Raw genomic sequence first — 13099 nt, forward strand, 5'->3', positions numbered from 1 at the left:
TTGTTAATAATTTTTTTCTGGGAGAAGTTGACTAACCTTAGGTGTAAATGTGAGGTTGAAAAAGAAGGAAAATGAATGCGAGGATCATATTGCAAGGCTTTCATTTTTATTCTTCATAGGCTCATAATTAAGCCCACTCTAGTTCTCTCTCTATGTGGAGCAGGATGCACAGGTTCTAACAAGGATTCTTTTCTGCGTGTCTTTATGTGGAATGGGCTGGAAGGAAGGAATCAAATAACTAGTCTAATGTAAATTGGCATAGCTCCATCAGCTACAAAACAGGCCCAAATGTATTTTTAGTGCAAGCACAAACTAAGCTCACACTGTGGAACAGCACTCTTCGGGGGAACTAGAAGAAGGAAAAGACTTTTCTTAGGGCGGTCCCTAGGTGAATGTTTCAAAATGGTAATTACAGCTTAACATAAACTTTCTCCATCTCTAAGAGTCTATAGAGGTAGGTTTAATTTGTCTCTAACATCTGAGATTTCACTTTGCCAGCTTTTGAAATATTTTCACATTTGAGCTCTTCTCTACTTACTGTTTGTCACTGTAGCTGTAGAGTTGTAGTTAAACTCTTTATTTAAAATAATCCCTTTTCTTCGTGAATAGATGACTTGGATTTTAAATCTTGTTGCAAGTAGAAAACCTGAGTAGAAGGGATACTTTATGCAGTTTTGTATAATTGGTGGAATTAATTTTCTGTTAGTCAGAATTGACAAGAACAGTTGTGATAAGTTAGGATACTTCTCAATACAGTAGCATAAAAGCTATTTTTCATTGGAAAGTGTAAAATGTCTCATGCATGTTGGTTGAAGCTCATCCCCTTTTCTCATCAGAGAAGGAATGTTTCAGTGTCAAGAAATGAGTGGGTTATTGGACCTTTTGTCTTACATGTCTCTTCTGGTGTAAATTTGCCATAAAATGCTCCTTTGCTAATCAAGAGAGCAAGGCTATCTGAATCCCTTTGTGAGTACGTGTGCATATGTATATGTGTTAATGAATGTCCTTTTCATTTATTTTCAGTCTCTCCAAGCTTCCTGCTAAACAGTACTTTTGTATTGACTTTTAAAACCTTGAAATGGGCTAATGCTCCAAGTCCAGCAGAACTCTTGTTTCTACTGGGATGTGCTATCCTAAGAAAATGTAGAACACCACTTTTCATTTGTCAAGCCCTCCTAATTTCACAGGTATTTCTGCAGTACTGAGATGTTTGGTGATGGCACAGTTAATCTTGTGAACTTTACAATACAAAAGAAATGGATCATTGTGAGGTGTTGCATCCAGTCTATATGCACCTTGCCTCTCCTGTTACTTTTACATGCTGAGCAAGAAAAATGAGATGAGAAAACCATGCTGCTTATTATCTACACAGTAGAGTCAAGTCTGCTGTTATTCATACCTGTTTGGGTCCCATCTGAGCCTTATTTTCAGTGGTGTGGCAGTTTTGCTAGAGTCTCTGCCTTGAGTGGTTTTCACTTAGTGCAGAATGAGTAGAAATTAACAGATCTGTTGTACAAGGAAGCTCAGACTAGCAAATGTGGGGAAAGTGAGTGTATTTTAAATATCAAATGTTCTTGTAGTAGTGTAATGCTACCCCCTGTTGGAAATTGGAATATATGGAATATAAACCAGAATACATGGAATTGAAGCCTCTTTGACTTTGTGTACATTACTTTGTTTCCATTGCACTTGATAGGACTTTAGAAGTGCCAGTCTCTATTTCAAGAAAGAAAAGAGAAAGAAAAAGAAAAAGAAAGAGATTTTTTTTGCATAAATAGGAAAAATGTTTTCTCCCCGGTTATCAGAACTGAATTCAGTTTAAAATAATCTTTTCATGTTAAAATACAGCTGTAGGCACAGATGCCTGCAATTTTACTGCCTTTCTATAAGAATACAAATACACAGCCTAAAAGAGAAACACATCCTGTCCTTTTGCATCGCTTAACCTACTGTATACACTATTATTCAGCTGCATGCTGAATAACAGTGCTTGCGTTCACCTGTGAAAATGTGAGTGGTTAAAGCAATGCTGTGGGTGCCCTGCTGAACCTTCAAGTCAGGACAAATGTGCTTGAACTCTTTTACTTAAGCATTACAACTGGAGTTTCTGTATGTACCTTAGGAGAGGTGGTTTAACAGGAGTCTAGCTGAACAAAGCTCTGAAAAGGGGTAAAGGGAATGTAATGTTGCTATGAAAACATCTCTAAAAAGTTGACAACACTATCTTGAATCAGAAAAATCTGCTGGGTGTCTTACGCTTAAATTAAAAATTGTTCCTTTTCATAAAATTCCAGAACAGATCTTCCGCTACTGTAAATCATGACAGCTCAACTGAGGAGTTGGAGGGAACAATGTAGCTGAGTCTTGTTACCTGGAGGAATTGGCTGTCTTTATTTTGGCCCTAAGAATATATGATATGCTGAATTTTTATTATATTAGGGGTATCTGCCTTGGATCTTAGACCTCACAGTTGGAGAAAAAGAAACTATCACTTCTGAGCTGAGTGTATTTGGTGGTTTATTTTAATGGCAATTCTGTAAGGAGTCTTTCATGTCCTGAACAGCAGAATGGTTGTTATAAGATACAGCTGCTGAAAGATGAGGCAGTTGAAGGCCGATATTAATCCATTTTATTATGTATCTAGCATCAATTCACAGGTGTATTTGTTCAGGGTTCTGTGCTTTGAAATCAGGAGATGCTGTGCCCCAGTTGTCAAGTTTGATGAATATATCCTATGACATTTGCATATGGTGTTTTTATTTTTCATGAAGAATTGTTTCTAGTTCCTGCCTTCTAACTCCTGCACCAATTCTGGCCATGTTTATCAAATACATTGAATTAAAATTGGTCTCAGAGGCAATTTGCTATGGCTGGCTCAGCCATTTCTTCTGGCTGACTGAATTCCTCAGCCTAGTCCTGGTTCCTGTTATGAAAGTTCTTCTGTATCATGAACTGGGAGTGAAATGTGTTCTGATCATGCTCCAGTGGCTTTGTGCTGTGAGGTCTGTCAGAAAGCTTAGGTGAGATCATCTGTTCAGCAGTATTTGTAATCATTAATGTCCACCTTTTCATCTGAGTTGCTTATACAGATCTACCTAGAGGGTTCTAGTACTGCCACTGCAGTATCTCTCTGCAGCTTGTCACTATATCTGTCCTTACAAAACCTCCATGAAATGATGAACTGCTTCTACTTGTATTGAAACCAGTCCTTCTGATTTTTACCTGTGGTTAAGTAGGACAGACGCTCAAATTCACAGAAGTATTTAGTAATCTTGTTTGACCTGGAACCGTCATACCAATTTTTTGAAGAATCTTGAGAAACCCAAACCTTATGAAATTAGTTTAAAAAATTGTAAGACAAAACCAAAATCTGTGTTTGAGGGAGGTAGCAGAGTGTCTAATCTTGAGAAACCCAAACCTTATGAAATTAGTTTAAAAAATTGTAAGACAAAACCAAAGTCTGTGTTTGAGGGAGGTGGCAGAGTGTCTTTGTTTTATTTATGTTTCTTAAGTTGTTGTGGTTTGGGGCATTTCTCCGTAACCACAAGCTGTCTAGCTGATATTGGTGTTAGGACAGTTTATGATGGTTCGGTGTTGTGTGCCTTCAGACTTTGCTATCTACTTGAGTGAGTGTTATTGCTTTGGGCCAGCTGTATGTGCTCTTGACTTTGTTTTTTGTCTAGCAAGTATGCAAGCTTGACTTGTAGTAGTGCCTGGAAACAGACACAAACATCACTGATGTGTTTATACCAGGTATTTTATATGCATTGGATGGTATAGCATAGCTGTTTCCTCTAGAATTCTGTCTGAATACTTTTGTACATAATGAGATATGTATGTGATGTTAAAAGGATGTTATTTAGGTTGAAAAGTTAAGCCACTCACTGTTAAGGAATTGACAGATTTACAGTTGCTTATGCCATCTTGATTTTACCCACACATGTGTCCCTTTTGTGCAGTGAATGAGGCAGATGTCCTGTGGAACAAATTATATGTGACCATGTAATTGCATTACAGTCCAGTTGTTCAGCACACTCCTAGTGTGACTCTTTGGTATGTAGTAATTCTAGGTCTGCTTTTGAAAAGCAAAAGACAAGAGCAAATCATGTTCCTGGTTGCTGTGTCAGCTTCCCCATGCCCATATATTATCAGTAGCAGAGCTTGAAATTTGACCCTTCAGCATTGCAGCCGAGACTCCTACATCTGAATTTCAGGGCTGTTGCTGCTAGCTGGCAGGTGGAGATGGCTTTTATCTCAGGGTGGAGGCTGGGCAGCTGGATCCAGGTACTGGCTTTTGTGGTAGCTGTGGCAGAGAACTCAGCCCAGCTTTTCTTTCTGTCACTTGAGTGGACAGAGTATGCATATTATTTTCAGAGTTAATGGTTATATTCTGATGCCAGTGGTCATATTCTGGATTGAATGACAAATGGCTCGTGGCTGCAGGCGGCTGGGAAGCCCACAGCAAGAAGCAGAAGGCTCCTCTCAACAGAAGCATATCAAACTCACATCTGAAGAATTCTTCTGTAAAAACCTGAGAGAGAAAAGATGGGTACACAAATCTGGACTAGAACTAAACAATACTTTTCATTTTTTCTCATATCTTGTTGTTTAAACAACACCTGTAACTTGTAGATGAGTTGAGCTGTGATTATCCCACAGGTTTCAGGAGGCGTATTTTAATGTGACACAGAGCACAGCTTGCCAGTGCCACTGAAATCACCGGCTTCATGCTTCAGAAAATAGCTGATGTTTGGGCTTGGCTGAGCAAACTGAGATGTTTCTGAACTGACTTCAGCAATCTTTCTGTAAGCCGACAGTTGGCTTGCGACAGATGAAGCTGAGTAATCAGAAGTTTGTGGCTGAAATTGGAGCCCTGCACCTGAAGCATGCCATGGACAGGAGTTTCTGTTTCATTTGGAGTTGTTACAAAGGATAGTAGAGTGTAATAATTTTGTATCTTTTGTTCAGAACCTGATCAACTGCTGGGCATTGTGAAACAGCCCATCAAAGCAGATGACCTTTAAAGGTTACTCCATGTGTCTGTATTTATTGACCTTTCCTGGAAACTTTTTTTTTTTTTTTTTTTTTTTTGTGTGTGGTATGAATGCTTCCATTCCAGCTTTAAACTTTTCTGGTGATTTTCTCCAAGAATAAGTCATAATCTTTAATCCTCATGAGGAAAGTACCTTAACTGTCAGTTTCATTAGGGACTGGTTTCTTTTTGCAGAAATATCTGAGCTTTGCAGAACTTCGGACATGTTCAAGACTTTTTTTTTTTTTCCATTTTCTAAAAGCAGTTGACACTTTTCTATTGTTTGTGATGGTGATTTCAAAATCTTCATTCAGGATTTCTCACTGAGTCCTTTGCTCCTTTATGAAGTTGCTGGCAGTTCAAGATACTATTGTAATAAACTAATGTAACTGTAATTTGCTGCCTCCCTCTACATACAAACTATGTGAAGCAGTCAGAGGGATTGTGATGAAGGGCTACCAGCTATATACAGCAGGCATGAGTGTTTGTTCATTGTTAGAGAAGTCTGCTTCACAATTTCTGTTTTTCAGGGACCATCATCTGGATTTTGAGTCATGATTTTGATGGTTTTCTCTTGAAAAACGATGTTTTGCATGGCCTTGATGCTGCACAACAGCTTTAATATAAAAGAAGGGAGAGGAGAAAAAAAATCTAGATCATATTATCTGTGAAAATTAAGCAGCTGGCCAATGTTGCAACACATCCTCTCTGTTTATGAGTGCATTTTTGGTATGTGCTAATAAAAATCTCACAGTGCAAATAATTGCTTCTATTACTGTTGGGTATGAATTCCTCTTTCATAACACGAATAATCTGGGAGCCTCTCATCTATGTTGAGATTTTCTTCTTCCGGTCTGAGGACCCAGATTGGAGCAAAACTTCATACATGTGTTTAGACTAAAGCAAATGACACCTAAAAATCATAATAGTTTGGGTTTGAAGGGACCTTTAAAGGTTGTCTACTCCAATGCCCCTGCAACGAGCAGGGACATCTTCAACTAGATCAGGTTGCTCAGAGCCCTGTCCAGCCTGGCTTTGAATGTTTGCAGGAGTGGGGCATCTACCACCTCTCTGGACAACCTGTTCCAACATTTCACCACCCTCATTGTAAAAAATTTCTTCCTTATGTCTGGTCTGAATATACCCTCTTTTAGTTTAGCACCCTTGTCCTATTGCAACAGGCCCTGCTAAAAAGTGTGTCCCCACCTTTCTTATAAGCCCCCTTTAAGTATTGAAAGGCTACAATAAGGTCTCCCTGGAGCCTTTTCTTCACCAGGCTGAACAACCCCAACTCTCTCAGCCTTTCCTCATAGGAGAGGTGTTCCATCCCTCTGATCATTTTCGTGGCCTCCTCTGGACCCACTCCAGCAGGTCCATGTCTTTCCTGTACTGCATACTCTATCCCTTACTAGGTTCAGAATAATGGAGCTATAAAAAGCTGCCAAACTTAGATGAGCTGAAAGAAAAGCTTTCTTTCTAAAGATACACAAAGGGAATTACATAAGCTGTGACTGAGGAGGTGTGTCTGAAATGTTGACAGTTATCAGGCAAATGGCATTTCATTCCTCTTGGCAGTGATGATGGAGCCGAGCTCAGCATTACAATCTAGAGAAGCTGATCTGCTTTTTCTTGGAAGTATAGTTTCCTCCTTTTTAGGAGGAAAAATATGAAACAGAAATGTTTTAGTTCCTTGAAAATACATGGTTTATATGGAACAGCTATCTATCGGTTCCTACCCTTAGAGCCAGTAATGGGAGGGATTAGTCTTAAGACAATATTTTCCTTTTTTCTGTTCTGTCCATGTGACCTGCAAGCTCCTGGCTCCTTTTTACACCATGGAGATGATCTTACAGAGCAGTTGTGATGCCTTTTGTCACTATGAATCTGGCAAAACTTCTTCAAAAAATAGGAAATTGTGCAGTACAGTATTTTTGCTCTTTGCTGTGGAGCTTGTACTGGAAGATCTGAACTTTGGGTCTGATCCTGTGTGCAAAGACTAAAACTCCTGGTAGCAGTATCAGAGCAAGTTTTGGTATGTAGTCCATGAAAAGTGATTTGAGTATATAGAGAAAGGTAGGCATACTACTCTTTATATGGGACAGTATTTATATCTGGTAATTTTTTTAAATGAGAACTGATCTGGTAAATCATATATTTCATGAAATTTAAAGTGAATGAAACTTTGAATGAAATAAAATGAAACTTTAAAAGAAAAAAAAAAGAGAGAAATATACATAGAGGGGAAAAAAAAAATCCCATTTTAATTGTAAAAAGGATTATATATTATGATGGTTACTTGCACACACAGAAGTAAATGCCAAGGCTTAGGTTCTGTTTGACTGTTTAGGGCAACAGAGCTAATCTATGAATAATGATCCAGTATATCAAACTAGTGGGTTCTCCTAACATCTATCATTGAACCCTACCCAACATATTTGGAAGCAGAACATCAAAAATGAATGTCATCTGACAGGAGCCAGATCACTACCAGAGTTAAAATAGCCCTGGACATGTAGCTCATGATGTGTGATATGCAAGTGGTACATATCTGTTAACTGTGGGTGTTGTAGTGGTGAGGTTGTTTGAGTTAACAACCATGCGTCACATACTTCAGCACTCGGCTCTTGTGTCACAGATAAAATAACCTGCATTAGAAAGATGTTTAACTTATGTTTACAAGTAATATTATGAGATATGCGGTATTTAGATATTCACTTTGCTAGTTATTGTCTGAATATCATAGCAGGCATAACAAAAGCGTATTATTTGTGTGAGGTCCCTTACCCCTTTTCTTCTTCAGTGTAATCATATGGTAGGTTGACATATGTATTATACTTTACATTTGAAAACCATGCGTTTACATTTCTGCATTATAATAATTTAGAAAGTTTTTCCTACAGACAAAAGCATGTTTTGTCTGACTTTTGTAGAATTAAAAAGATAGCTTTTAAGTCTCTGGTACTGTTGTTTCTGCTAAGTTGCCTTAGTGGTAGCCACTGTAAGTTAGTGAAGGCTCTGCCTTACAGAGGATTGCAGCACGAGGCCTCAGAGTTGCAGAAAGAATAGAATATGATATATTGAAATTAAAATGAAGACAACAATCTTAGAGACTGGAAAAATCACTTGATAACAAAAGGCTAGTTTTGGTTTTGTTATTATCTCAGACTCATTTTTTATCTAATCACATCTAATTCTTTTAGTAATTTGTTGTCTTTCATCTATTACCTATAATTTCAGTGGTATTTTATCAGTGTCCCACGTCTGATGTAATTTCACACATCTAACTTATGTTTGCCTTTTTGCGTTTCTTTGTCAAGTATAATCTATTCTTCTAATAATGACTTTGAAAGTATATTTATTTGATATTATCTGTCTAGCCTTTATCAATTTTGTCATCTTACCTAATTTGTACAATTTTATGAAAAAAATTTTAGAATTTATTTTGTAGGAGTGCCTAGGAGTACCAGGCATGAAATAAGACTCCATTGTTGAACAAACTGTACTTATGTTAACAAAATGATCTCTCTTTAATTTTCAGTTATTTCCATGTCATATATGATGTGCAGAACAAAAGGCAATGATGGTTTGAATTCCCACTCACCTTCAGAGGTCAGAAAGCCCTGCTGATTGATTTTAACTTTCATTAAGCAGCACATCAACAAAAAAAAGTTTCTGCAACTTAAATTTTTTTAACAGTTTGGCATTGCTGACTTTTTAATCCTCATTCTTGCAGAAGTGCTAAGCTTGTGCAACTCTGAGAGGAGGGAAAAACAGCAAAACTTAATTTGCAAGTAAATCAAGTAGTTATAACTTGAATTTACAGAGAGAGCAAAGCTGTTTAGCAAGTAGGAACCTGTGCTATTTTGTAAATAACAACTTTGCTATAAGGTGAGAAGAAAACCGATCATTATAAAAATATTCAGTTTATTCTTTGTATCTTTGCATTACTGTTGCTTGTAATATCTGTAAGGATGAAAGAGGATTTCCCTCTCGGAGATTATGTATAAACAAAGAACCAAAATGCTGTACTTTCTTCAAAGAGCTTTCAACCTCCGTTCAGGTTTTCTCCTTTCTATCCTTTATTTCTATCATTTTTTGGCCATAATGCAGGATATTCTGATGTATAATGAATTATAGAAAGAGAGTTAAAAATGTTTTTCCAGCTTGCTATCTAGTTTCATGTATTAAGCCCATGACCTGAATGACAGCAAGGCTGTGCAGATTAATGAATCTAGAGGCAAAGGTGAGGAAGATAATTTTTTTTCACCTCCCAAAACAATTTTTGATTGACTTTGTGAACTAAGTAACATATGGTTCCCTTCCATACCCCACAAGTTAGTCCGCCCCCCCAAAGCTTTTTTTTTTTTAAAAGCAAAAAGTTACCAGAAAATTATGAGATCTTTTCTTACTAGCAAGATTTGATTTTTATGCTTTTCAACACTGCAGTCTGCCACTTTCTATTCCATTAAGTAAGCTAGCTTCAGAGGCAACATAATCTGCTTTACATCCACAGACATAACCAAACTCAGGGAAATTATGTTTTGGTATTTTGTATTAGCAAACTCTTAATAAGTTACTGGGGGCAGGAAAAAACTATTTTTCAAGTCTGCTATAAATAATAGTGGGAACAATTAATAGAAATGCTATTGTAATGGAAAAATAGTTATCTAAATATACAGAATTCTGCTTGTAATGGACTTGAAAGTCCTCTGTCCTTTATCTGTGCAAATACTTCTGCATATTCCCCAAATGAAAGCAGCAACTTCTGTGGTGGTACATGGTAACTATAGAAACGAATAGAATATAGAAACATCCACTACGGTTAAATTAATAAAATGTTCTTTTTCTGAAATGCTGTGGGATGTTTTTTCTCTTTTAGAAATGAAATCTTGGCCATGTTTCTGATTTCCTCCCCCTCCCTTCTACTTCTACTCTAAACAGTTGCTCAAATTCAGTGTCTCATATATTAAGTTATACAGCTAGCATAAAAGCTCAAGTAAATACTGAAGCTGTATATTCCGTGTTTGCAACAGGATCAGGCAGAAACATCTTGTATGTTGTGTGTTATTACACTGTTGAAAGTTGTTCTGTGTTGCAGATTTCAAAACTGTGTTTAAAAAAAAACAACTTACCTCTCCCCAGTTGATCCAAGTAAGCACTTTTAATGTATATTTTACTGGCTGAAACAGAATCAGTGTGATCTTTTCTAATCTTTTTCTGGTTCGTTGCAAGATGCATCAAAACCAAAGAAAGCCTTTCTACTTTAACTGAAATTGGATCTAGTTGCTGGCTCTGACAGTTTTTTGTGATGGTGACATGTAATGAGCTTTGAGTCTTAATATGTTTGCCTTAAGAAAATGTTGTGCAGGAATTAGTATGACTTGAACTTCTACATGGATAATAAGTAAATAAACTATTACGTATTCTATTGAGAAATTTTGGGAAGTCAACACAGTGCCTGTTTAGGGGGAAGATATGTGTAATGTGTATGTAAAGTCCTGAGTGCATCTGAAAAGCCACCACTTTGTAAGAAAACATAGGAAACAGAGAGCTATCACAGGCCACAAGTCTGTGTATTTAGGTGAAGAAAATTCCTGTCAGGTGTCAATATAATATGGAATTCTATTGCTTTGGAATTGAGCGTTGTTATTGCTCAGCTCCAATAGGTATATAATGTTTTTCCACTTCGAAGTCCAGAAGATACATTTATTTGTCAAAAAGAATGGATCATGATGATGAATTCTTCTTCTCACCAAGATCACAGGAATAAAAGAGATCTCTCTGGCAGAGTGGTGGTCAGCAGCACAGACCAGACTGACTTCACAGCCTACCTTGATGTTGCCATGCAAGAGCAGCCTTGATTCTATCCGGAGATGGAAGTGCTAGAGTGCCATCCAGATCAGCTTTGACTGACATAGATAGTATAGCTGGGGAGAAACCTGGCCTGCAAGCGTGTTTTGGAACACGCTTACCCTTAAGTGGGAACGGGCACTGGTACTCTGTGCCTGACTGCTTTGATGTGCCCCAGCTGCCATTGTACCACCATGGTACGAACAATGTGAAACATCTGAGATGGCAAAAAGGTTTTCTAGAAAGACCCTGATGCCACAGGTGGGGTTTGTAGGCAGTCTGAAGTCAATTGAAGCTCTGTGTTGGTTTTATGGAGCTGTGTCAGAAGCACACCAGGCTTCAGCCTGCTCGCAGCACCTACCATTTTAAGCGAATATAGGCATGGCTTTAATTTACATCTGTTAATGCTGTTACTCTGACTTGATATCATCTTCCTCTGAATATTGAATTTTCTTGATTTTTGCTGTTTAATTCAGGACTGATTCAATAGTGCTAAGCTTCACTGTGCCTGCTACAGTTGTGCAAAGCATCCAAAGCCAAGTTAGTTAGCTTTTACTAAGGTACACGAAGGTTTTGCAACTTATACATGCTTCAGGTCTGAGCACCTTTGTGTCTATTCTGGATTTTAAAACCACTTGTTAAGCTTTTATGATGGTGAGGTGATTTCTCTGCCATTCTTCCTATATTTTGTAAAGCTCCTGTTCCTTGTAAAGATTTTTCATTCTAAAATTTTCTGTTTTCTTTAGGGAACAGCAATATTACAGTCTGGAGTCTTACCAGCTATACCAGGTAGGAGCCATTTAGTTATTTGCTTTGTTAAAGAATAATGTTTAAGTCTCAAATTGTGATGAGAGAAACAGAAGATTTATGGAAGCAGAACTAAAGACTATATTGAGAAGTATCCTGTTTGTGGTTGGTTTTGCTGCTGCAATTCATGACTGACAATTAGGAAATACATTGTAATCTGTAGTATCTTTGGTTGCAAAGATTAATATATTTGATTTTCCCTTTTGTAATCTAAAGAGGTTTGAAGTTGTCAGTTTCTATATGAAGACTTTTAGTGCTTTTTCTACTTACATAATTGAGCGTCATGAAAGTGTTCCTTTTAGGCTATATTAACACCAAGGGGAAACTTGATTTATATGTTCCGTGTGTATACCCAGTTTTTTAAATAACACAAAACCACAGGAATGGATCCTTACCAGAGGCAACATAGAAATGCTTCTCTCATGTCAGAGGAATTACTGATTGATCAACAAAATCAGAAAAGGGAGGAGACTGAGTATCTGGCCTGGAAAGATTATTTAGGCAAAGGTAACACACTGACTATCTTTGCATTGTAAATCTGCCCATGAGTAGAATGTGTTGGGCATCTGGAGTTCTCTGTCTAATGTAGCCAAACTGGTCTGGCACCTTTTGTGTCATCATTTTACTTCAAAAATAACATTTCGTAAGCATTTGGTTTTGTGTACTGTCTCCATCTTAGCCCCTGGAGAGATCTCTGCAAATAAGTTGTTTAGTATCTTAAATGTTTTTATATTCCTTAAATTGTTTACCTGATAATTCAGCACATCCATTAAATTTCTCAGGTTGCCTGCTTCCGATAGACATAGAACAGCTCTTTGTGCTTGAGTTTCTTTATTACTTTTAAAAACCTTGGCAAATACATAAAGAAATATAGCTGATTGATACTTGTGTGAACAAATCCAGTAAGATACCTAGGATCAGGAGGTGTCTCTGGAGAAGGTTAGAAGTAACTCTATTCCTTTGTCTGTCTTAGCAGGAGAAAATCTAGAAGCATTTAGCAGATCTTGTTCCTAGTTATTCCACTAGAGTCAGTGGAATTACTCTTGATTTATAGAGGTGTAAGTAGAAGCACAAATTGGATCATTAACTCTAATTTTATCTTTCCTTCTGGTACTCAGGTTTCTAGTCCTCTAATCGACCCAAGGAAACCAGAGCACGTATGACTAAAGTGTGTGTAAATACAGGGGAACTTGGGTCTATAGCTTCATGTGGTGGGCACAGCATTATTTCTGAATAAATTTCCGTGGCAAATTAATTGTGGATGCAAACAATATCTGACAAAAACTTAATCTCAGACTATTCATGCAGATGAAGGAGTCAGCTGTTTTGATAAAACCTATCATTAAGCAAATTGGAAATGTAGGAATACAGGACAGATTTTTAAATCAACAGAAAAGGAAAATACAAGAC

At 37.4% G+C, this 13099-nt stretch overlaps 1 protein-coding gene across 1 annotated transcript in view; it reads left to right on the forward strand.

Annotated features, from left to right (window-relative positions):
* DOK7 (docking protein 7) overlaps positions 1–13099 on the forward strand; it is a 71991-nt gene that overhangs the window by 43927 nt on the left and 14965 nt on the right. Inside the window, exon 8 of the mRNA XM_074822015.1 lies at positions 11629–11671. Within this exon, the coding sequence (XP_074678116.1) occupies positions 11629–11671 (43 nt within the window). The remainder of the gene's footprint in view (positions 1–11628; positions 11672–13099) is intronic.

Source organism: Strix aluco, chromosome 4, assembly GCF_031877795.1.
Source record: "Strix aluco isolate bStrAlu1 chromosome 4, bStrAlu1.hap1, whole genome shotgun sequence".
In the NCBI taxonomy this organism is placed as follows: domain Eukaryota; kingdom Metazoa; phylum Chordata; class Aves; order Strigiformes; family Strigidae; genus Strix; species Strix aluco.